We start from the raw sequence: 26,294 nt of genomic DNA on the forward strand, positions 1-26,294 counted from the left end.
CCCCCTTTCAGGTAGTTGAAAGCAGCTATCAACCCCTCCCCCTTCTTCTCTTCTGCAGACTAAACAGTCCCAGTTCCCTCGGCCTCTCCTCATAAGTCATGTGCTCCAGCCCCCTAATCATTTTTGTTGCCCTCCGCTGGACTCTTTCCAAGTTTTCCTTATAGTGTGGGGCCCAAAACTGGACACAGTACTCCAGATGAGGCCTCACCAATGTTGAATAGAAGGGAATGATCGTGTCCCTCGATCTGCTGACAATGCCCCTACTTATACAGCCCAAAATGCCGTTAGCCTTCTTGTCAACAGGGGCACACTGTTGACTCATATCCAGCTTCTCATCCACTGTAACCCATAAGTCCTTTTCTGCAGAACTGCTTCCTAGCCATTCAGTTCCTAGTCTGTAACAGTGAATGGGATTCTTCCTTCCTAAGTGCAGAACTCTGCACTTGTCCTTGTTGAACCTCATCAGGTTTCTTTCGGCCCAATCCTCTAAATTTGTCTAGGTCCCTCTGTATCCTATCCCTACCCTCCAGCGTATCTACCACTCTTCCCAGTTTAGTGTCATCTGCAAACTTGCTGAGAGTGCAGTCCACGGCATCCTCCAGTGGTCCCCAACCTTTTTTGTCTGGCGGGCGCCAGAGGACGAGCCATGGAGATCGTTGTGGCGGACGAGTATCCTCTGAAATTCCTCAGACAAGCGGCAACGTCAGTAGGCATCACTGCCGAAATACCGACAAGCAGCGTCATCGAGAGGCGTTGCCGCCGACAAGAAGTGTCATCCAGAGGTGTTGCCGCTGAGATACCACCAAAAATTTGTGGCATTTTGGCGGCGACACCTCTGGATGATGCAGCTTATCGGCATTTTGGCGGATGCTCGTCTGCCGGCCAGTACCAGGACATACTTAGACGCCATGACGGGGACCCCTGCTCCAGATCATTAATGAAGATGTTGAACAAAACTGGCCTCAGGACCGACCCTTGGAGCACTCCGTTTGAAACCGGCTACCAACTAGATATGGCGCCATTGATCACTACCAGATGATTGAGCCCGACGATCTAGCCAGCTTTCTATCCACCTTATAGTCCATTATACAGCCCATACTTCTTTAATTTGCTGGCAAGAATACTGTGGGAGACCGTACCAGAAGCTTTGCTAAAATGAAGGAATAACACATCCACTGCTTTCCCCTCATCCACAGACCCAGTTATCTCCTCATAGAAGGCAATTAGGTTAGTCAGGCATGACTTGCCCTTGGTGAATCCATGCTTACTGTTCCTGATCACTTTCCTCTCCTCTAAGTGCTTCAGAATTGATTCCTTGAGGACCTGCTCCATGATTTTTCCAGGGATTGAGGTGAGACTGACTGGCCTGTAGTTGTCTGGATCCTCCTTCTTCCCTTTTTTAAAGATGGGCACTAGATTAGCCTTTTTCCAGTCATCTGGAACTTCTCCCAATCACCATGAGTTTTCAAAGATAATGGCCAATGACTCTGCAATCACATCCGTCAGCTCCCTCTTGCAGAGGTGGATTAACTATGCCAATGGGAGAGCTTCTCCCATGGGCGTAGGAGCATCTTCACTTAAGTACTGCAGTGATGCAGCTGCGCCGATGCAGAGTTTTTAGTGATTCCTGTCAGTTTCATGCATGACTAGTTTCCCATTTGATTGTTGCCTTGTGTCTAATAAACTAATCAATCAAAATACATTAAACTCAAAAGGACCTATGAGACAGAAGTCTGAGTAATAGAACTTACTTCATTCTGTTAACGAGAAAAATTCCAGGTCAGTGGGAGGTGCCCTGTGGTCCATATGATTTAAAATACTGACAGTTGACCGTATGAACTTCTAGCTAACCTGCGTTATCTGTAGTATTGACTAAACTGTGGTTCTCTACACGTTCTTCCCCTCAACTGACTTTCTGTAACGTATATTTGAGGAAGTGGAATGAGCACTGTGTGTGTGTTCTTCTTTTAGGTATCTGCGTTGTAAATGGCTCAGCAAAGTTTTATGTGTGTTCTGTTGTTTAATTATGACAGACTCGTTGTTTTGATAGTTGATATGCACTGGCATCTGTTACTTGTCAGTTTGTCACCACTACTCAAATACTGGAAGTCTTAGGGTATGTCTACGGCCATGTCTACATCTAAAATTTTGCAGCGCTGGTTGTTACAGCTGTATTAGTACAGCTGTATAGGGCCAGCACTGCAGAGTGGCCACACTTACAGCTACCAGCGCTGCAAGTGGTGTTAGATGTGGCCACACTGCAGCGCTGTTGGGCGGCTTCAAGGGGGGTTCGGGGAACGCGAGAGCAAACCGGGAAAGGAGACCAGCTTCGCTGCGGTTTGCTCTCGCGTTCCCCGAACCACCCTGCAAACCGCAGGGAAGGAGACCTGCTTGCTCGGGGGTTCGGGGAACGAGAGAGCAAACCGGGAAAGGAGACCAGCTTCGCCGCGGTTTGCTCTCGCGTTCCCCGAGCCCCCCTGCAAACCGCAGAGAAGGAGACCTGCTTGCTCGGGGGTTCGGGGAACGAGAGAGCAAACCGGGAAAGGAGACCAGCTTGATTACCAGAGGCTTCCTCAGGTATGCTGGGATACCTGCTTATTCCACGGAGGTCAAGAAAAGCGCTGGTAAGTGTCTATACTTGATTACCAGCGCTGGATCACCAGCGCTGGATCCTCTACACCCGAGACAAAACGGGAGTACGGCCAGCGCTGCAAACAGGGAGTTGCAGCGCTGGTGGTGCCCTGCAGATGTGTACACCTCCTAAGTTGCAGCGCTGTAACTCCCTCACCAGCGCTGCAACTTTCTGATGTAGACAAGCCCTACATCTACAATTTTGCAGCGCTGGTTGTTACAGCTGTATTAGTACAGCTGTATAGGGCCAGCGCTGCAGAGTGGCCACACTTACAGCAACCAGCGCTGCAAGTGGTGTTAGATGTGGCCACACTGCAGCGCTGTTGGGCGGCTTCAAGGGGGGCTCAGGGAACGCGAGAGCAAACCGGGGAAGGAGACCAGTTTCCCCGCGGTTTGCTCTCGCGTTCCCCGAACCCCCCTGCAAACCGCAGGGAAGGAGACCTGCGTGCTCGGGGGTTCGGGGAACGCGAGAGCAAACCAGGGAAGGAGACCAGCTTCCCCGCGGTTTGCTCTCGCGTTCCCCGAACCCCCCTGCAAACCGCAGGGAAGGAGACCTGCTTGCTCGGGGGTTCGGGGAACGCGAGAGCAAACCGCAGAGAAGGAGACCAGCTTCCCCGCGGTTTGCTCTTGCGTTCCCCGAACCCCCCTGCAAACCGCAGGGAAGGAGACCTGCTTGCTCGGGGGTTCGGGGAACGCGAGAGCAAACCGCAGAGAAGGAGACCTGCTTGCACGGGGGTTCGGGGAACGCGAGAGCAAACCGGGGAAGGAGACCTGCTTGATTACCAGAGAGGCTTCCTCAGGTATGCTGGGATACCTGCTTATTCCACGGAGGTCAAGAAAAGCGCTGGTAAGTGTCTACACTTGATTATCAGCGCTGGATCACCAGCGCTGGATCCTCTACACCCGAGACAAAACGGGAGTACGGCCAGCGCTGCAAACAGGGAGTTGCAGCACTGGTGATGCCCTGCAGATGTGTACACCTCCTAAGTTGCAGCGCTGTAACCCCCTCACCAGCGCTGCAACTTTGTGATGTAGACAAGCCCTTAACATATATTTGGAGGAGAAGGAATGTCTTTTGTAATCACTTTCCATCTCTTTCACCCTTACGAGTCACACATCATCGTGACCATCCCTGTAGATTAGGCCAGGGTACAACTGCCTTGAGATCTTCTCAGTGCCCTGCAACCATTCCACAAGAAGCTATAATCTACCTTCCCAGTAATCCAAGACCTATCAGGTTAGAAAGTGAAGGCAAAAAGAGCCTGGCTGCGTACTGAGCCATGCCCAGAGTTATGAACCATCAGTGGTTTAGAGGCATTTTTATCCAGCTTGAAAATGTTCTTTTGACGTTTGCTAGCTGGAGACCAATATGTAAGAAGAGAGGTGGTAACCTTAGTAAGGTCCAGGGGCAGAAACACCTTGGTATAAAGTCTAGTATTTTACCTTCATAGGGGCAAATCTTTTTTGTATCAGCCCCTGGTTTGCACTAAGTAGGTGTCTGATAAACTTGAAGTTATTGCTTTCTTGTTTCCTCCCATGAAGCTGTTGGAAAGGAGAATGTGTGTCTGTGTCTCTGTCACTTCCTCTTTTTCACTAGAGCCACCTGACTGTTCTTGGGAGGCTTGAAGGGACAGAGTGGTAGAGATCCTTTCTCTGCATCTCTTTTTGTCCTTAGTCCACTGTGAACAACTGTCAGTGCCTCCCTCTACTGCTGCTTGAAATCTTGTGGGACAGCAGCAGCAATGTAAGGCTAATATGATTCTTGTCACTTTCCCTGATGCCCAGAGGGTGTTGAACAGGAGCAGTGAAACTGATGAGAGTCTTGTCAGCTTTACTTTGCTGTTTCTTTGGTAAACCTAGGTGTAACAGCAAAGGGACAGGAGCAGTCTGCCTGTGGAGACTTATGTTAACCTGCAAAAAATCCTCTGACTTTGGATGCACTTGTGGTTATTACCCATCACAGTTGAGGATTTGCATACACCAGTCCAGATTTGGGTTTGCAAAGTTAGACTTGCATTTGTTTATGTACCTGAGGGTTGAAAGACAGCCCTCTGCTTTTTTTATGTCAAATTCTGTAGAATTTGATGGGTTAGCCTCCTCCCTGCCTTGCAGCTAAAGTTTGCTTGCCACTGCCAAGTGGATTTTTAAACCTTGATTTTTGACTCTCTTTGAGGAGTCAACATAACCGAGTGGGCCAGTTTGCTGGTTAACCTCACTTTATTTTTGTTCTTCCCATCTCGCTTAGGCTAAGCCATGACGTCAGGATCTGGGCATGTGGACTCCAAGGCTGAACTCACCGCTTTGCTGGAGCAATGGGAGAAAGAACATGGCAGTGGGCAAGACATGGTCCCTATCCTCACCAGGTAAGCTCTGTTAAATAAGCTCTGAGATGCAAATACCTCTGAGGCTCGACAGCAGCTTTTGGCATGTGATGACTTATACTTGAAGTTGTTCAGTTACTGGTAGCTTACGTTCTTTTTGGCCTAAAAATTAAGCAATGTGCAATACTTCACAATTCTTGTCAAAACAGTATAGTGTTACTTTGTATAGATTTTATATAAACTGTCTCCAAAGTATTTGAATTTAATACACTTAAAGTTTCTCTCCTTCTTCTACTATTTGAGATTTAGACAAGGGAGAAAAATTAGATCTGCCTCTGAAACTTGTAAAACATAGCCTGGGTGGAGAGTTACAAGTTTATTCCATCTGGTTGGGGTTACAGAGAGTCTTGCAGTAACAGTGGTCAGAATGTGTGAAGGCATGCAAGAGACTCACATAAGATGAACTGAGGTGAGCAGAGAGAGGAAGCTTGTGAGGTTGGCTTGCCAATTCCAGTGGAGAGTTTTGAAAATGAGCTGTGGCTTTCCCCCCTCCTTTAGTGGAATCCTTTAATGAACAGGGAACCAGTGGCACTTTGTGGATAGGATGCTGGTCCTATGTTGTATGTATGAGGAGATACTCTTTCCTCTGACCGTTGCTGCCTTGACTAAAGCTCTGTTTTGGTGGGAAGAGGTAGTAGCTCTGATTGCCTCAAGTAACTCAGGGTAGGAGGAGAGAAGTGTGATGTTTCTTCCACAACATCTTCACTAACTCATGGAAAAATAAGGGGCAAGAGCAGAATGGTACTCGTTGAATGGACAGCAGTATTGCCATTCTCAGACCTTTAAAAATCATTACCTAGCCCCCAAAATATCACGTTTGTTTTAAAAATCATGAGATATTAAAAACATACATTTAGGGCATTTATTATTTGTTTTCTGGTTTCCTGAGACTTCAGGGTACATTCAGTTCATGATTTTAGGCTTTTCCCTGCAACCACAAGGGCTAGAAACATACTCCTTTTTTAAGTGTAAGCCAAGATCCTTATGTTCTCTAGCTTTCCGAGCTAGGGTTTTAAGAAAAACACCAAGTATTACCAAATGTGCAAAATATTAAGAGTTTGCAACAATAAGATAGATAGCATCTATCTTGGCCCTTGAGGATTCCTGTCCAAGAATCCTCAGACATATCCAGTTGTCCTAATCTACTTAAAAATTATTTATCTGGGGTGTGTGTGGAGCGGAGGTCATATTGTTCAGAGCAGTCTTGCATTTCTGCTGCTCCAGAGAAGTACGTCATCTCTGTCCTCTACAGCATCAGTTTCCAAGTAAATTATCCTCAGAGTTTCCCCTGATCCTGCTTACAGGACTCAACATAGTACACTGATTACATATGTTTGGCAGAGAGGTTAGAAGCACCAACACCATCTTGCAGATGCTGAGGCTGATTACACCAGTGGTTCTCAAACTTTTTTACCGGTGACTGTTAGAGGGATTATTCCTTCACCCTCTCACTTCCCTGGTCCTTCTTGCATAAACAGAGAGCAATAATACCGGAAGTCTGAAGGTGCAAACAATTCAATGTTTATTGGGGTGAACTTCCAGAAAGCAATGATTCCAATTTCCTTCCTCAGTGTCCCCCTTCCCAGCTCTGACGCCTGTGTCCCTGTTCCCATTCCTACCCTTAGCAAAACATGATTCCCATTCCCCCCTCCTTACTTCTGGATTGACTGCAGACTATATAGTGAAACTTGAGTTCTGCTTAGCTATACCTTTACCAATCATTTTACTGAAATTTAACTAATCAGTCCTAACATATTGTAACATGATTATCTAGTCAGTTATATCCCACCACCTTAATTGGTTTACACCCAACAAAATTAATTATACATCAGACAGAAAAAATCACAGAACCACACAGATTATACAGACGACTAATAGGGAAATGGGGACTACAGTGATAGAACAACAAAGAAATGAGGATTTCACACTCCAGCTATTGATAAGTGAGTTCTTGCCAGATAGGATGCTATCAAACTAAGTTTTTTTAAAATCTTCTAGGCTCTTCCCTTTCTCTGGAGGTGATAGATTGGATCACTTTTTTAACAGCCTAAAACTGCCTTATTTCAGTGTGACTGGTGAGGCTGTGACTGTTGGCTTCCCAGCTTGTGGCTGCCTCTGCTGTTTTAGCCAAAGGCCTCAGCCTAAGAACAAGGCCTTAGACCAGGGGTTCTCAAACTTTTGTACTGGTGACCCCTTTCACATAGCAAGCCTCTGAGTGCAACCCCCCACTTCTACATTAAAAACACTTTTTTATAGATTTAACACCATTATAAATGCTGGTGGCAAAGCGGGGTTTGGGGTGGAGGCTGAAAGCTCGTGACCCTCCCATGTAATAACCTTGCAACTCCTGAGGGGTCCCGACCCCCAGTTTGAGAACCCCTGCCTTAAACTGTCATAGTGAGAGAAGGCCTATAAACAGGCAGACTGATTTTGATTCTTGTTTTGTACCTCTATAACTAGCTAAGTGATAAGAATACACCTAAATTCTTAAATTATAGGCCTTTGTAGACAGGCCTGAATATCTATATCTTAACAGTGACCCCTTTCACATAGCAAGCCTCTAAATGTGACACCCCCCCTTTATAAATTAAAAACTTTAAAAAATATATTTAAAACCATTATAAATGGTGGAGTTTGGCAGCTTGTGCCCCCTGCCCACCCCCCAGTGTAGTAACCTCGCTACTCCCTGAGAGGTCCCGACCCCCAGTTTGAGAACCCTTGGATTACACTGATGTTTGGAGTGAATGGTTGAGAGGATCTTTGTGTTGTCAGCCCATCTTTCACTGAACAGACTAACTAGTGGAACTTACCACAAAGAGTACTTTTACTGTGCAGACAGTTCTAATGGATCTCAGCTCCCTGCAAGGCAATCTCACTCATTCCCTGCTGGACTTGACAAACTCCATGAGCATACACTACTGCAAACAAGGTCCTCCAAGTTAGTCTGAAGACAGAGCCTTTTGGGAGAGTGGTTTCCCGAGGCTTTGCTATAGTGCTGTTCGGCGTCAATAGCTTCAGCAGAGTGGTTTGGGCAAGCAGCTGGTTGTTGCTCCTTGCTTTTGTGAAAATGATGCCAAAGCTCGGTACAGATCTGGCATGTTGTCATTTTTTGCTTCATTCAGATACAGAGATTCCTTTAAGGCAACTGGTGAAGCGGATCCATTGGACTAAGCAGTAGCTGAATTTACTTTGCTGTAGAAAGCAGTAAGAGAGTCCCAACTTTCAGGAGCTCAGCAGCATAGCTTTACTCCATCATCTGCTTTGAGGACAGGATGTAGAAGTGCTCCAGACTGGCTTCTACCTAGATTTAAGGGAGTCTCTTGGGGTGTCTCTGCTCTGGATATTAGATATTCCCCACGGAGATTGATTGTGCTCTGTGATGTTTCAAGGCACATGTGATTCTTTTGTATATTGTTGTAGACGCTAAGACTGAGGAACTTGTGGTCATGCTTGTCAGTGAGTGACATCTTTCTGTTTCCTCCCTCCTTCCAAGTTGAAATAGAGGAAATCTTTGAGGGGCAAAACTGCATGAAATTTGCTGACAGTACACACCAAAGTGTGGTGTTGAAAGCTGTATTGAAGCATCATGAGAAATGCTCTGAAAAAAATGGTTTGTCAGCTATAGGCAAACTCTAATGGTGTCAAGGCTTCAATGTAACCTGTGGTAACTATTAGAAATGTGACAGTAAAATTAAATGACAATAAATGGAAGTAGTCAGTGACTCACAGAGTGACAGGCTGCATATGAAACAATGTCTCCAAATAGGCTTGTATATCCCAGAGTGTCAGAAGGTACAAACACTGTACAAGAGAAGAGGCTGATTATAAGGCAGTGTCGATCAGCAAGTACTTCTAGAATACTTAGATATGAGAAGATGCAGCAGCATTCATTCAAGATCTGGGTGTAGTTCATATGAACCAGTTCTGTACCTGCTATGGGCCAGATTCTCAAACTCTTTACATAAGGGGATGCCTAGATGGTGTAAAGCCAGTGGCTCTATAGCACTCGTCCTGTCTGTATCCTCACCCACTTAGAATGGGGTATATCATGGTGTGAGGGGTAGCTGCAGCACACTCTGCTACAGTGATCTTTGCTAGAGGAAAGGCCCCTGGGGGCTGTAGTGATCAGGGCAAGATGAAGCAACCCTGAGACTACGCGAAGGCTATGTCTACACTACCGCCTATGTCGGCAAAACTTGTCATTCAGGGGTGTAAATAGTCTACCCCCGAGCGACATACGTTACACCAATATAAGCTCTGGCACGCACAGCACTACATTGGCGGGAGAGCTTCTCCCACCAATATAGTTTGTGCCACTTGTGGGGGGGTGTGTTTTTTTTTTTTTTTTTTTTTAATGCTGATGGGAGAGCGTCTTCACCAGAGCTGTATGTACACATGGCCTAACTTATACCACTTAGGAGAGAGAGAGTGTGTGTGTAAGTAAGTAAAGGAGGTAGAAAGCTACCTGTGCATGTCCCCTTACCTCACCCTCTCTCAGATGTGTGGAGGTTAGCTTAGGTGCACTTGAGGATCTGACCCATAGTCTTTTCAAATATAACCCGCAAAGAGAAGATTGGCAACGAACAAAACAAAATGAGGGGCATGTGCTTTTGCTTTGTCTTCACGTGAAAAACTCTAGGTTCTGCACTGTATAGATGACTGGAGAATTAGTAAGTGTATGATGTCAGATGCACCAAGGAAGTCAAGGAAACATTAACTGAGAGGGAGATGACTCTTATTCATTTTGTTCAAGACCTTATTTTTGTTTCTGGTTTTTTTTGTTTTAACAACCCCGGTTGAACTAAGCACTTGGGAAGGAGGGGAAGGGAAACTCTTAATTATTCACCACTCCCACTTCTTCAGTTAAGGGTTGACACAGCCACCAGTCAAAATTTGATTTATCCAATCAAAAAGGAAAAATGGGACTAAACACTCAAGGCATTTTTTGATTGAGGGTAAGGGGAAAAATCAAACAAACTTTCTTGGAGGGTGGTTGTGGGTGAGGCAAGAACTCTTTCAGACCACTGTCATGCATTTTGACTAGCTAAGTAATTGCACCCATTCATCTCAGTTTCAAACATAGTCCGTGATCTACCTATCTGTCTTCTGTATATCTCGTGACAAAGTTCCTTCTCTACCTTGGTGGGTCCTGTGCTTACTGGCAGATTTTGCTAGCCTCAGAGATCTTCCTGTGTTGGATCAGGAGTTGGGAGGTTTTGGGGGGAACCGAGGCCTGCCCTCTACTCCGGTTTCCAGCCCAGGGCCCTGTGGATTGCAGCTGTCTATAGTGCCTTCTGTAAGAGCTGCATGACAGCTACAACTCCCTGGGCTACTTCCCCATGGCCTCCTCCAAACACCTTCTTTATCCTCACCACAGGACCTTCCTCCTGGTGTCTGATAATGCTTGTACTCCTCAGTCCTTCACCAGCACATCCTCTCAGCTCCTTGTGCCTCTTGCTCCCAGCTCCTCACACACACACCACAAACTGAAGTGAGGTCCCATTTAAACCCAGGTGCCCTGATTAGCCTGCCTTAATTGATTCTATCAGCTTCTTGATTGGCTGCAGGTGTTCTAATCAGCCTGTCTGCCTTAATTATTTCCAGAAAGTTCCTGATTGTTCTGGAACCTTCCCTGTTACCTTACCCAGGGAAAGGGGACCTGCTTAACCTGGGGCTAATATATCTGCCTTCGATCACTCTCCTGTAGCCATCTGGCCTGAACTTGTCACAATATATATATCTATATATAGATATATCTATAGATATACACGCACATACACATCACAGCTAGATTTGTCTATGGTAATGTTCTCTTCCATGGGACCGACCGCTCATAACATGTGATTTGACTGCCCACCGAACCAGGTGGCCTGATGTTACATGTGTGTTCTGTACTATCTGTCAGTTCAGTCTTAAATTCAAGATGCTTGAAAGGCCTAGGGATGTAAAAGTGTAACTAGTTAACCAAATAAGCACAGTCTTCTCGGTTTAGGTTAACAGTTAAACTATGCTGCCTCCCATGCCTGGGTTCCCTGCGGCCAGCCCTGGGCAGCAGCCAGAGTGCCAATTCCAGGGCCAGCATGGCGGCAGCAGAGGCCCGTTCCGGCGGATGGAACCCTGGACGCAGGCTGGCAGCAGAGCCCCGCACCTGGGCCGGCAGCTGGGATGCTGGGCACAGGTGGCAGTGGAGCCCTGCATGAAATGTGGGAGTGCTGCAGCACCACACCCAAGTTCACCGCCTATGTGAACTCCTTAACAGTTAGCTATTTAGCTGATAGAATTTTAATAGGTTAAATGGTACTATTTTTAAGGCCTATTTACATCCCTTGAAAGGTCTAACTAGTCTATGGCCTGGTCTACACTAGGAAATTAGGTCTGTATAACTGTGTTGCTCAGGTGTTAGAATCCCTTCTGTCGGTGTAGGTAAGAGTCTTCACTGAAGTGCTACAGTGGTGGTGTTGTAGTGGATTATGTGTAGACAAACCCGTAGACCTGATTTCTCAGATCACATCTCCTTCTCTGCCTCCTCATGGTGTCTGTGCTCAACAGGTGCTCTCAGGGTGTTAATTCCCAAGGCAAAAAGAGTTGACAGTAGGATGTTCTATATAAAGGTGTACCCAACTTTACAACTTACTGTTGCTAGAAATCTACCAAAGCCCAGATTCAGCAACCTTTTAGTGTAAGATGCGGTTTACTTCTCTTTGGAATCAGGCCAAAATAATGATCAGTGTCTCTGATGACTTAGCATTTCCCACTCTCAGGTACCTCTTCTGGTCTTCCTAGAGGAGCAGGAACATAAGATTTCTTATAACTGTTCAGGCTACTAGTCATTGTCTGGAATTTTGCCTTTAGCTTTAATGTCATGGCTCAGGCAAGGGTAATGCACAACTTTAAAGCTGCTCCCACAACTCTCCTGTCTGGTACAGATGAACAGTTAATCTGGTGTAAGGCTCCATAGGGGGTTGGAAGGGTGGCTGCTTGAGTCCATCCTTACTCCAGCCCCACAACTGCTAACTAATTGTCTGAGGAATTGAGCAGGGGCCCAGCTGAGCAGTTTTAGATCCCTCAATGTTATTTCAGGTGGTTGAGGAGGGGGAAGAAATCGGAGGGTATACCCCCTTCGCTAACAGACTGAGCAGGGACAGGGTGGATAGCTTTCTCGTGTGACATTTAGTCTCCTTTACCTCTTGTAATAGAGTATGAGGTGGTGAGAAATTCCTCCAACCATCCCCTCCCCCCCAGCAAAAATAATAAAGCCATATGAATTGCAGTGGCTCATCTATATGTCAGGGAGGCAAAAAGCAATCTGAAGTGCTATGCAGGGGAGGCTAGAGTGGCCAGGAGTTTCCTACCTGATATCTTGTAGGCCATCAGTGCCAGAGTTTTGAGGTAGCGTGACAGCAGGATGGTTTTTCTCTTGTGTCCTCACCTTTGGCATAGCATTGAAGCAGTTCAGTTGGATGCACTGCCTCTTTCAGAGGAGGAAAAAAGCTTTCTCTCCATAGTTGGGACTCAGCAAAGAGAAGCGGTCAAGCTGTTTCAGTATAGCCTGCTAGCATATCATTAGAACATAGATATGTGATCAGTGTTTTGGGAGGGACAGCCATCCTCCTCTCACTCACTCTTATATGTATCCAGTGGATACCTGGAATCTTCTGGTGGTTCACAGAGTACAATCTGAATGTGAATTGATATGTTATTTATAGTATTTTGGCAAATAGACTGTTTAGGAGCTGTCCATGGGGGAAAGAAAATGCATGTGGCGTGTTTGTTTGATTTTTACTCCCTCCCTAGAATGTCTGAGTTAATTGAGAAGGAGACTGAAGAATACCGCAAGGGAGATCCGGACCCATTTGATGACAGACACCCTGGTAAGGCCTGGTAAACACAATGCCTTTTGTGTGAACCCACTCTGTTTCAGGAGAAAATTAGTCATTCGTATGTTTAAAATATACCCAAAAAACTAGCCTGAAAGTCCTTGCTGCTGGTTAAGTCCTGGCATCACTACTCAGCTTACTAACCTTGTTTTATAGTTTATCACCTGGCATTTCTGACTGTAAGAGGTCTCGGCTCCAGACACAATTTTGAATGGCTTTTCTGGATGTTGATGTGGGGACTAACTTGGAGATACTTTTCTTGTGCCCTGTCTATACTACAAGCATGATAGCTGCATAGTTACACTTCTGTAGCTATGTTGGCATAACCCCATAGTGTAGACACAGCCTACAGCAATGTAAGGGATTTTTCCATTGCTGTAAGTTCACCACCTCCCTGAGCGATGGTAACTAGGTTGATGGAAGCATTCTTCCATTGACCTAGCTGTGTCTACACCAAGGGTTAGGTTGACATAGCCATGGCACACAGTGGTCTCTATTTTTCACACCCCTGAGCACCAGAGCTCATGAGAACATAAGAACAAAGAACAGCCATACGGGGTCAGACCAATGGTCCATATAGCCTAGCTTCCTGTCTTCCAACAGTGGCCAATGCCACATGCTTCAGAGGGATTTAACAGAACCAATAATCATTAAGTAATCCATCCCCTGTCACCCATTACCAGCTTCTGGCAAACAGAGGCTAGGGACACATTAGAGCATGGTTTTGCATCCCTGCCTGTCCTGGCTAATAGCCATTGATGGACCTATCCTTCATGAATTTATTTCGTTCTTTTTTATAGTCTTGGCCTTCACAACATCCTCTGGCAAAGAGTTCCTCAGGTTGACTATGCGTTGTTTTAAGATATACTTCCTTCTGTTTGTTTTTAAACCTGCTGCCTATTAATTTCATTTGGTGACACCTAGTTCTTGTGTATGAGAAGGAGCAATTAATGCTTCCTTATTTACGTTTACCACACCAGTCATGATTTTATAGACCTCTATCATATTCCTCCTTAGTCATCTCTTTTCCAAGCTGAAAAATTCCAGTTTAATTAATCTGTCCTCATATGGAAGCTGTTCCATACCCCTAATAATTTTTTTTGCCCTTTTCTGTACCTTTTCTAATTCCAATATATCTTTTTGAGATGGGGCAACCAGATCTGCACGCAATATTCAAGATGAGGGGTATATCATGGATTTATATAGAGGCAATATGATGTTTTCTATCTTATTACCTATCCCTTTCCTAATGATTCCCAGCATTCTGTTAGCTTTTTTGTCTCCTGCTGCATGTTGAGTGGATGTTTTCTGACAACTATCCACAGTGACTCCAAGATTTCTTTCTTGAGTGGTAACAGCTAATTTAGATCCCATCATTTGGTATGTACAGTTGGAATTATGTTTTCCAGTGTGCATTACTTTGCATTTATCAACAGTGACTTTCATCTACCATTTTGTTGCCCAGTCACCCAGTTTTGTGAGATCGCTTTGTAACTCTTCACAGTTTGCTTTGGACTTAACTATCTTGAGTAGTTTTGTATCATCTGCAGATTTTTCCAGCTCCCTTCTTAACTCTTTATCCAGATCCGTTACCTCTGTTGACCTAAATTTTAAATGTAGACCTGGCCTAGGTCTCCAGATATCCAATTTGGAAGAGGTTAGAGATTGCAATCTGAATCTCATGCACTCTCTAGTGGCTGGACATAGAACAGCATTGCAGCCACAGAGAATAAATTGGTCCTTCAGTATTCCAGGACTACAAAAATTATAGTGGCTCCTGATGGCATTGAGTGAAAATTCTTTACACTTTGACTGGAGGCACTGTTTTAGGGAGGTGGAGCCCTTGGGCAGTATGGATTTGGAAGGAAGAATGCTACCTCAACCAGGGTGGATTTGATTTAAATCATGGTTTTCTACATAAAAGTGCATTCTTGTTGGTTGTTATAACCTTAATACATGTTCTTCACAACTCAGAGATAAATGTAGGTTTCATTTTTAGAAGGGGCACACTATAAATTTTTAAACAGTAATTTATTTTGAAAACTCTTCAGATTAATTTTACAGCTATATCAGAAAATGAATGATTTGTTATTTCATTTGCCAAGGGTAACTGAAGCAGATATTTATGAAGTCATTGGGAGGTGAACTATCTCCAATTCAACAGGTTAATCATTAATATTTGGAGGATTTTCTTGCCATGCTGTATTAGGAGGAGACCATCACCAGACAGAGATTTAAATTGTCTTATTTAACTAAAACAACAACATTTAGTATTTTGGATTTTTTTCTTCAATAGCAAACATATAATACTTTAACAAAACAAGCTTATGTCCCTCATGTCTCACATTTATCTCCATACACATTCTCCTTGTCCAGATCTGTTCTGCCCCCAGCAATCTTCTATTCATTGAACTTTTAAAAACTGCACTTTTAGAGAGAGGTAAGGAATTGACTCTATACACACAAATTTGCAGAGGGACAATTGAGGTGAGGTCTATTATTTCTCACCTCTACAATTTATTTATTTATTTAAACACATTTTTGCTGTTAACAAGCATGTTACCTCTGGAGACACAAATCCACAGTTTGAGAACTGCAAAACTAAACATCTCTGATGTATCTTCTAGACTGAGCACTAAATTCCATTGGGTAGATAGAAAGATTAACCCAAATAATCTATACAGAAGCCTGTGGAACCTCATAAGATTAGGTCCTTAATCCATGAACTGCTGGAACTCACTTGCAAAATTTTTCTTAAACATTACATGAATATATTGTCTCATACTGTAGAATTAGAATTTATAATCCCTATTCCATGATGAGATCTCTTTGAGCTATAAGGTATCTTATCTAAAACTATCTTTTAGATAGGTTTTTTCCTTTAAAAGCATTTTATCAAAAAATCTGATTTAAATAAAATCCGATTTTTAAATTTTTTTTTTAAATAATTGGTTTTTATCCACCCTGATCTCAACTACTGAATGTCTTAATTCACATGATTTCTTATGTAAGTCGTCTTTTATGTAAGATTGATCCTGCTAATTGGGGTATCCCACAGCCAGTTTTTCTGTGGCATGACCTAGTTTTATACTTCAGTGTTGGCCGTGAAGCCTAGAGCTCATTAAACGACAAGCCATTTAGAGCTGTCAAGTTTACCGAGCGACTGTCTCCTTTCTTTGCTCTTCCATTCATTTTTTGGTTTTAATATTTTGTTTGGCTAAGGAGGTTTGAATGACTAGCTCAACCCCTTCTTTGTGCCTTGCCAGGTCGAGCAGATCCAGAGTGTATGCTGGGCCATCTGCTGAGAATACTTTTTAAGAATGACGACTTCATGAATGCGGTAGGTTTGCCATTTGCATTTATCCTAAGAATTATAATTGGCAAGTGATGACACTTCCCTGTTACGGTTTGTCTTTATCTGCCTTGGGCTGGTTAGCCTCAGTGCTTGTGTTTTTTTTGTATTTTGTCCAGGCCACATTGGAGTTTTTCTACTGTTAGGAATATTTCTTACAAATTCTGGTTTTAAAACAGGGTTAAATGTGATTTGCCTCCCTCTATTAAAGTTGAGGGATGGAAGTTTTCTAAATGTAAATCATCATGCACACACTGATGTACAGTAACTCATCACTTAACGTTGTAGTTATGTTCCTGAAAAATACTACTTTAAGCGAAATGATGTTAAGCGAATCCAATTTCCCCAAAAGAATTAATGTAAATGGGGGCAGGGGATAGGTTCCAGGGACATTTTTTTTCACCAGACAAAAGTTTTAAGCAATTTAATACCGTATATAGCAATGAAGATTGTGAAGCTTGGTTGAGGTGGTGAAGTCAGAGGATGGGATATTTCCCAGGGAATGCCTTGCTGCTAAATGATGAACTAGCACTCGGCTGAGCCCTCAAGGGTAATGCATCATTGTTAATATAGCCTCACACTCTACAAGGCAACACAAATGGAGGGAAGGGAAACAGAGAGCGACAGACACACACTGTGTGTGTGTGTGTGAGAGAGAGAGAGAGAGATGCTCATTGCCCCTTTAAGTACGCTGACCCCACTCTGAGTACATTGCCTTTTTAGGTAGATTAGCAAGTTGAGACAGCAGCTTCTGCCAGCAAGCTCCCTCAGTCCTGAGCCCTGTAGTTCTTCCCCCCCCCCGTGGAGATAAGGTACAGGAGATGAGGGTACAGGAGCGGGAGAGAGAGGGATGCCCTGGCATTAGCACCCCTCTTCCCCCGCCCCCTACCCCCGCACAGCAAGCAGAAGGCTCCTGGTAGTAGCTCCAAGGCAGATGGCAGGAGCAGCACATGGCAGTGTGAGGAGGGACAGCTGAACTGCCTGGCAACTGATAGCCTGCTGGGCAGCCGCCACACAGGGAACTTAGGGGAGCAGGGAGCTGATAGGGGGGCTGCCGGGCCTCCCTAGTTCCAAGCCCCCACCAGCTAGCTCCAATGGGCTGCTCTTTCTGCAAGCAGTGGACAAAGCAGGCGGCTGCCAAACATTATAAGGGAGCACTGTGCAACTTTAAACGAGCATGTTCTCTAATTGATCAGCAACATAACGTTAACCGGGAGGACTTACTGTAATCATAGAATCATAGACTATTAGGGTTAGAAGGGACCTCAGGAGGTCATCTAGTCCAACCCCCTGCTCCAAGCAGGACCATCCCCAGATTTTTACCCCAGTTCCCTTAATGGCCCCCTCAGGGATTGAACTCACAACCCTGGGTTTAGTAGGCCAATGCTCAAACCCCTGAGCTATCCCTCCCCCCAATATATAATATATAATATGTAATATAAATAAGAAAAATGGAGTCCAGCCTGGTCAAGATTTGCCAGGTAAACTGTTAAAACAGTCTCTAATACTAGTTTGGAATTATTGCATTATATGGTTTTTAATGATTACAGGCTACACCTGTGAATGCTTTTACATGCTGGACTGGTTATGTGAGCTGGAGAAGAAAATTAGTTCTAGGGGACTGAGCAGAGGACTAAGAGTTACTGGTTCTTTTCCTCAATGCTAACGCTTTGTACTTACAACATCTTTTATTTAATATTTAAATTGCAGTAGCACCCAGAGGCCTAAATTAATATTGGCCCTATTGTTCTAGGCCATCTAAAAACTTGCATTAATACATGGACCCTTCCCCAAATTGCTTGCATATCACTTATCAGACTATAAAGACTCAGTGAAAAGAGACACAAACAAATAAGAAAAAATCTTGTGCCTTGAATTTTCTAAACGAAGTAAACGCCAGTTGTTCTCCTCTGCCTTAAGCCATCATTGATTTAGTTGGTTTCGTATAGGCATTGTAGCCTTACAGATCAGTCCAGGGTGGGCAGTATAGAAGAGAGAACTTCGTTTGGCTGAGAAAAAAATAAGTTGTGCTGTCCTTCCACTTCTTTTCTGATACAACATAGAGGAAAAGTCACCAGACAGTTGGCTGTGCTGTCTCTGAAGCTAGGTCTGTACTATAGATTGTCGGCATAACATATGTTGCTCAGATGTATGAATAAACCATGCTCCTGAGTGACATAAGTAACACCGACATGAGCGCTTTCCACACCAGTGCTTATGTCGGCAGGAGAGCTTCTCCCATCAGTATAGAGCGTCTTCATCAGTGCTGTATATGTAGACAAGCCCTAAAGTGTAGGTCAAGGGTTTACACACTGACAATACTACTGGTATCTTCCCCTTTGCTCCTGTGTTTTGTGAAGCTAGGGGAGTCACTAATGATTTCACTGTGTTGCACTGTTTTGAGTCAGAGTTGAATTTCAGGCCACTCCTATTCCTGATATTCTTCCCCCAGCTGGTGAATGCTTACGTGATGACAAGCAGGGAACCTCCATTAAATACTGCTGCCTGCCGACTCCTTCTGGACATCATGCCAGGACTGGAAACTGCCGTTGTCTTTCAAGAAAAGGTACCATGTATACTGATAGGTGCCGATTCTGTGCCCCTACCCACCCAGTGCCTTCAGTCCACCAGCAGCTCTGCTGATCAGCTCCTCCCTCTCTCTCCCAGCACCTCCCACCTGCCACAGATCAGTTGTTCCACGGCATGCAGGAGGCGCTGTGGGGAGTGGGAGTAGTGGGGGCAGGGTGCGCTTGGGGAGGGTTGGAACTGGGAGGGAAGAGACAGTGAGGGAAGAGATGGTGTGGGGTTGAGAGCTTGGGGGAAGAAGTGGAGTGAGGGCAGGGCCTAGGGCAGAGCGGGAGTGGGAAGAGGTGGGGCAAGGGTGGGAGCTTGAGGGAAGGGGTGGAATGGGGCAGGGCCTCGACCAGAGCAGGTGTTGAGCACCCCAGAAGCAAGGAGGAAGGCAGCACCTGTGACCACACTGGTTGATAAGAAGTCAGACACAATCTCCTTTAGGCATTCTAGCCTGGCTCCCATCCAGACAACCAAGTCTGATATAGTGAGAGGCTATTGAAAACACATTTCACCATATGTGAGGTTCTTACTGATCCCAAAGGATCAGACACTTACCCCAGATCAATATGTATCTCAGATCTTACACAAATATCCTTCTGGCAGCCAATCCTTAGTAAACTAACTAAAGATTTAATAATAAAAGAAGAGAGTTATAAAATATATCATATACACACAAATGATTGCAAAGTCTTTATGTCAGGTTTGTAGCAGTGATGGAATAGATGCAGGCTTGTGAAGTCTCCCTGGTAACTTCCAAAAGGTTGGAGGGTCTTCAATCTATAGTTCAAGTTGCTTCTTTTAGTTGTAAATCCACAGTCCAGAGAATTAGAGCAGGAAAGAGGCAAATTTGGTGTGTCAAGGGTCTTTTATTTACTTAAATTTACTGTCCCAAACAAATCCCACAGCCCCTGAATGTGGAAAGTTACTGGCCCAAGATGGAGTCCAGGGTCACATGAGCATATTATGTACCCTTACATGTTTTGCTGAATCACAGGGGGTGGTCATTTGCATCTGAGACATCCTCTGGAAGAGCTGTCTGGACGGGATGAATTTCTTCAATGGCCCATTCACAGAGTGGAGTGTCCTTGATAAACCACCAACACATAACTGTCTAGCCCTAATATAAATTCTCTCTGGGTGGTGTCACACAGGAATACAACACATGATTAAGATACAAGTACATAGCCAATATTCATAACTTCAGGTACAAAAATGATACATGGATATAAACAAGACATTCATACTTAGCAATTGTAATTTTTCCATTGACATCTTATATGATATATTTTGTACAAGATTTGTTGCAATTGTGTAACAATAGTAGCAACAATGATACAAATGGTACTTCTGGGGGAATTCTGCACCACTACATGTGCACAGAATTCATGGCCCCTGCAGATTTCTTTTCTTCCACACAGAAAAATGACTTGCTGACAGGGAAGCAAAGGGAAGCTGCAAGACCAGTCACACACCATTCCCTAGCTGTGCAGGTACATTGTTTCAGGCACCCAGATCAGCCAGCGGGGAGGTAAATCACCGTAGGGCTGGGGACATCCAAGCCAGTGGCTCCTACCCTGAGCCCGGATCAGCTGTTAATCCTGGCTGGGCTAGAGGCAGGAGAGGATGGGACTTCCTCTTCCCCTGCAAGGAGAGACTGGGGCTGTGTCAGACCCACCTCCAGAAACCTCCTCCAGCTGCAGAAAGCTCAGCATCCTCCCCTGCTTCCTGCCCCCATCGCTTCTCAGCTGCAGGGGGCAGGGGCACTGTACAGGGAGTTGCTCCTCCATCCACCCAACCCCCATGCATCTGGGCCTCCCATACCTACCCCTGCCAAGCCTCACCACATACACTCAGAACCCCCCTAGCCCTCCATACCTGAACCCCACCCCATTGAACCTCAACTTCTGCATCTGGAGCTCCCTGCACCCAGACCTCCTGCCTCCGGAACACCACCCCTGCACCCAGACCACCCCCCACTGAGCTTCCTGCACTCAAATCCCCACTCTGACAAACCCCCTGCACCACCCCCACATCTAGACCCCCACACCACTGACCCTCTATTAGCTGCACCCAGCCCCCACCAAACCCCACTTCCCCAGCCCCCAGATCCCCCTGCTGAGACCCTCAGACCTCTCCGCTGAGCCCCAACACTTTCACACCTGGAAGCTCTTGCCAGATTGTCCCACACAGAATCCTCTCAACCCACGCCAGCCCACACTTGAATCCTGCCTGCCTCACACCTGGTGCAGAGGGGCAGGGCCCCAGAGTGTTTTTGGGGCAGGCCAGGCCTTGTGCTGTGTCAGAGACAAGTGCAGCCTTACCACTGAGTCCGTGTCCCTGGGATGGGGGGTGGGAAGGCTGCAGGGTGATCTCCAACCTTCGTACGCTGCCATGCTGGAGCCTCTGCATTTATTTATAGACAAATAAAACTTGCAGAATTTTAAAATATTGTGTGCAGAATTTTTAATTTTTTGGTGCAGAATGCTCTCAGGAGTAAAATGGTCATCTTTCTTATACACAGCATCACACCCTTGTTATCTGTATTTGAGACTGTTTAAGCAACTGGCTTCTGACACAAAGCCCCTTAAATAAATTTGAGTGACACCAATATTTTATGGGTCTTGTAACATATTTTTGCACACACTTGGGGCTAAAACTATGACTCATCCTCCTCAAACCGATATTACTCGTTTAGACTTGAACCCAACTAGTGTCTGCCCTTTTTGAGAAGCAACATTTAAAAAGTTCTTTAGGATAAAATTTGGATCTACAGTGGAACTTGGGCCAATTTGATAAGTCAGAGAAAGTTCTGCCCACACATGCTACAAGACTGAGGATCTGTTGCAAGCAAGAATGTTGTAGGCAGCTTGACGTTGGAGTAAAGCCTTATCTACACTTAAAAGGATCTGTCGGTATAGATGTACCAGTAGAGCTATGCCAGGAACCCCCTCACCCCTCTGTCACTGGAGAGAGAGTTTATATGCCAGTGAAAAAGTTAAGTTTAAACCAGTTGCCTGAAAGGAATAAGGACTCTTTTGTTGTTATAATTGCAACTTTACTAGGGCTTTGCTGGGATAGCTATGTCAGTTAGGGGTGTGATCTCCCCTTCTTCCTCAGCTGACACAACTACACCTCTATCTCGATATAACGCTGTCCTTGGGAGCCAAAAAATCTTACCGCGTTATAAGTGAAACCGTGTTATATCGAACTTGCTTTGATCCACCGGAGTGCGCAGCCCCCCCCCGCCCCCGAGCACTACTTTACCACTTTATATCCGAATTCGTGTTATATCGGGTGATGTTATATTGAGGTAGCGGTGTATGTCTCTGTCTACAGTTAAACAGCTACAGCAGCATAGCTGCAGTGCTGTATCTGTGCTGCTGAAGCACTTCAGTATAGCCACTCACTACAGTGACAGGAGGAGATCGTCTGTCGTCGTAGTCAATCCACCTCCCTGAGAGGCAGAAGCTAGGTCAGTGGAAGAATTCTTCTATAGACCTAGCACTATCTGCATCGGGGATTAGGTCAGCTTAATTACGTTGCTTGTGAGTGTGGATTTTCATATACCTGAGTGATGAAGGTGGGTGTACTTAAATTTTTTAGTGTAGACCTGGCCTATGCCTGTAAATTTTATAGTGTAGACCAGGTCTAAGGGCAGGTCTACACTTAAAACACTGCATTGGAGCAGCTGCAGTGATGCAGCTTTGCTTCTGTAGTGCTTAAATGAAGACTCTCCTGCGCCAATGAGAGAGCTTCCTGAGTTGGTGTAGCCAAACCATCTCCCTGAGAGAAGTTCTCCCGTTGCCATAGCTCGGTCTGCACACAGGGTTAGGTTGGTATGACTGTCTCTTAATGGTGTGGATTTTTCACACCATTGAGCGACATTGTTAGATTGATATATGTCTGTAGTGTAGACCTGGCCTTAGTGGTTTTCTCAAGGTGCCATGCTTTGGCCATTGAACTTGAGTGGCACCCATGTACTGAGAGTTTGAGTCCTGCCCTATACAGCTTATTGAGGCCTTGTCTACACTTAAAAATTATGTCGCCCTAGCTATCTTGCTTAGGGCTGTGAAAAATGTAGTGTCCTGAGCCACTGTAGTTAGGTTGCCCTACCTCCCAACCCCCCGGGGTAGACATGGCTAGGTTGGCAGAAGAATTCTTTCGTCGATCTAGCTATTGGCTCTTGGAGAGATGGATTAACTCCATGACAAAGGGGAAAAAAAACCCAACCTTCTGTCCATGTAGGAAGTGTCTATGCTATGGTGCTCTAGCAGCTGTAGTGTAGACCTGCCTTGAGAGTGTGTTCTGAGAATGATTTACTCTCTGAATTTGCTTCTGCAGGGAATCCTGAAAGTTTTGCTCTTACAGCAGTGTATAAACTACAGTCAACATACAAAAATGTTACTCTAATCTACAAGACAATTTTTTTAGGGCTTTTTCACCTCTTTTAAAATGGAAATTTTGCTGCTACCACCACACCATTTAAATGCTGTGTCACATTGCTGAGGAGGCTTAAATAGAGACTTGGAATGGCTGAGCCATTACACACATTGAATCTATTTCCCCCATGTTAAATATCCTCACAGCTTCTTGTCAAACTGTCTTAAATGGGCTATCTTGATTATCACTACAAAAGTTTTTTTTTCTCCTGCTGACAGCAGTTCATCTTAATTAATTAGTCTCTTAGAGTTGGTTGGGCAATTCCCACCTTTTCATGTTCTCTGTATGTATATATATCTCCTCACTATATGTTCCATTCTATGTGTCCGATGTAGTGGGCTGTAGCCCACGAAAGGTTATGCTCAAATAAATTTGTTAGTCTCTAAGGTGCCACAAGTACTCCTGTTCTTTTTGCGGATACAGACTAACATGGCTGCTACTCTGAAACCAGTGGAATCTCAAGTAGAAGTAGAGTGATTATTTGACCTTTGCGTTTGGCACTGGTGTGACCACTGCTGGAACCTTGTGTCCAGTTCTGTGCCCACAATTCAAGGAGGATGTAGCTAAATTATAGAGGATTCAGAGAAGAGCCGCAAAAATGATTAAATGATTAGAAACATGCCTTATAGTGGTAGACTCAGAGCTCAGTCTGTTTAGTTTAACAAAGAGAAAGCTAGGCGGTGACTTAATTACAGTTTGCAAGTATCTGCATGGCGAAAAAATATTTAATAATGTGCTCTTCAGTCTACCAGAGAAAGGTATAACGTGATCCAATGGTTAGAAGTTGAAGCTGGACAAATTCAGGCTGGATATAGTATATACCGCTACCTCGATATAATGCCACCCAGTATAACACGAATTTGGATATAACACGGTAAAGCAGTTCTCCAGGGGGCAGGGAGGGCTGCACACTCTGGTGGATCAAAGCAAGTTCAATATAACACGGTTTCACCTATAACGCGGTAAGATTTTTTTGGCTCCCAAGGACAGCGTTATATCGAGGTAGAGGTGTAAATTTATACCAGTGAGAATAATTAACCATTGGAACAATTTACCAAAGATTGTGGTGGATTTTATCCATCACTTACCATTTTAAAATCAAGATGTTACTAAAAGATCTGTTCTGGGAATTAATCTTCAGAAGTTCGAGAACTGGGTGCACCGCAAGAGCGGGGCTGAAGCCCCAAGCCCCAGCAAGCACTTCCCTTGGGACCGAAGCCTCTAGACCCCCTTCCCTGCTGGGCAAAAGCCCTTAGTCCCACTATCCTGCTGCAGGGCAGAAGCTCAAACTCCCCTCTTCCCCTTCCAGTCTGGTTAAGTGGAGAATGTGGGATGGATGGAGGGCTTAGCGATCTGCACTTTAACTGTTAAAGAACCTCATGTGGCTTGCAAGCCCCAGTTTGGCCACTCCTGGACTAGATGATCACAATGGTCCCCTTCTGGCCTTCAAATCTGTTAATCTGTGGAAAACAAAAAGGGTTGAGAGACAGCAAGTCAGTTGCAGTTATCTACCCATTCTGTAAAACTGACACTATGTCTACGTGACAGCCTATTTCAGCATAATTATGTCCCTCAGGGGTGTGAATAAACCACCACCCTAAGCAACAAAAAGTGCTCGTAAGCACAGTGTTAGGTCTGCGGGAGGAGCTGCTCCCGGCGGCATACCTTCTGCCTTTCGTGGAGGTGGTTTTATTATGCTAATGAAAAAGCTCTCTCCTATCAGCATAGAGTGTCTTCGCCAGATGTGCTGCAGCAGCACAGCTGCATCGGTAGGTGTCAACATGCCCTAAGACAATACCAACCTCCAGAGGTAGTGAGGGTTAACTAGTTAATATTTATAAAAAGCTGTATAAGTATCAATATTTACTATTAAAATTAATTCCCAGTAGTGACTCCAGGACAACCTGGAAAGGAAAATCACTACATTTTTCCCTCTGTATGATTGAACTTAACACAAAATTTTCGGTATGTGTCCTGACAATAGCAAATGTTAGAACTTGGTGCTTTTGGTCAATACTAGGCTTTTTTTTAATACCATAATTTCTCCATAAGTAGGGTTCTATATTTTATCTGAATTTTTTTCAAAGATATGAAACCCTTCAGTAAATTTGGTAATTTTTTTATAACATTTTTTTCAGTCATACAGATTTTTTTGTTAACTACACAGCATTTCATTCTTTGCGTGGTGGTTACTTTTGCCATTATTTAATAGTTTTGTTTGTTCCTGGGAATAATATGGCCCTCTAGTGGTCAAAGTATTTCACATTTCATGGATTGTAAAGATTAATTTAAATGCTCTTAAAACATTCTTGAAGAAGAAAATATGAAAGAACTAAAATTGACAACATGTGTATATAAAGTAATTCACTAAAATAAAAACTAGACCGCATTTTAAACATTTGTTCTACTCAAATCTTGAGAGGTAAATTCAGGGTTCTGATTTCTTTGCAGCAATACTTGACCTTCTAGATGCCCAGTTATTATTACTCTATTATTAGTATTGTAATGGCTAGGGTAGGGATTCCAATTATGTATCAGAGCCCCGTAGTAGTAGCTGCTAATGAAACTTTGTGTTATGCTTTGGGGTCAGTGATACTGTTTCAAGAGAAAAGCAGGATTTGGCACTGTTACTTTTCACTTTTGAATTCTGTCTGAATTAGCTCTTATCTGTCAGATATTCTGTTCAAACAGAAGTAGGGTGGTATTCTTACTACAGAAAATAGCTTCCCTTTCTTAGTGAAATGATCAGTATGCTTCCACTGGTGTCTATTGCACCAAACCATTCTGGATTTAGGGCTAGATTAAGGAATCCCTTATTTTCGTTGATGAGCAATTACTTTCATTAATAGTTCTGTTGGCTCCAAAGGGATTACTTGTATGAGTAAGGGGGTTCACAATCTGGGCATAAAGAATAATACAATGTCTTGTTGAAGCAAAGCACTTTTGGCCAGATCCTGCTTCGTTATACTAGTGTAAATCCAAAGCAACTTCTCTGAGATTAGTAGAATTGCTTCAGGTTTACGCTGGTGTGACTGAGAA

The 26,294-nt window shown here is 44.5% G+C and overlaps 1 protein-coding gene and 1 long non-coding RNA gene across 7 annotated transcripts in view; one reads left to right on the top strand and one right to left on the bottom strand.

Annotated features, from left to right (window-relative positions):
* DCAF1 (DDB1 and CUL4 associated factor 1) overlaps positions 1-26,294 on the top strand; it is a 114,044-nt gene that overhangs the window by 17,501 nt on the left and 70,249 nt on the right. For all 6 annotated transcript variants that reach the window (XM_030568333.1, XM_030568335.1, XM_030568336.1 and 3 more), the window contains exons 2-5: positions 4,877-4,994; positions 12,807-12,883; positions 16,156-16,229; positions 18,694-18,807. In XM_030568333.1, coding sequence (XP_030424193.1) covers positions 4,885-4,994; positions 12,807-12,883; positions 16,156-16,229; positions 18,694-18,807 — 375 coding nt within the window. In that variant the 5' untranslated portion in view covers positions 4,877-4,884. The remainder of the gene's footprint in view (positions 1-4,876; positions 4,995-12,806; positions 12,884-16,155; positions 16,230-18,693; positions 18,808-26,294) is intronic.
* On the bottom strand, positions 7,139-7,487 carry LOC115654298. The gene is made up of 3 exons (XR_004001154.1): positions 7,403-7,487; positions 7,350-7,356; positions 7,139-7,166 (listed from the first exon to the last, which is right to left on the bottom strand). It is a non-coding gene; the product is annotated as an uncharacterized LOC115654298 (long non-coding RNA).

This window comes from Gopherus evgoodei, chromosome 7, assembly GCF_007399415.2.
Source record: "Gopherus evgoodei ecotype Sinaloan lineage chromosome 7, rGopEvg1_v1.p, whole genome shotgun sequence".
Classification (NCBI taxonomy): domain Eukaryota; kingdom Metazoa; phylum Chordata; order Testudines; family Testudinidae; genus Gopherus; species Gopherus evgoodei.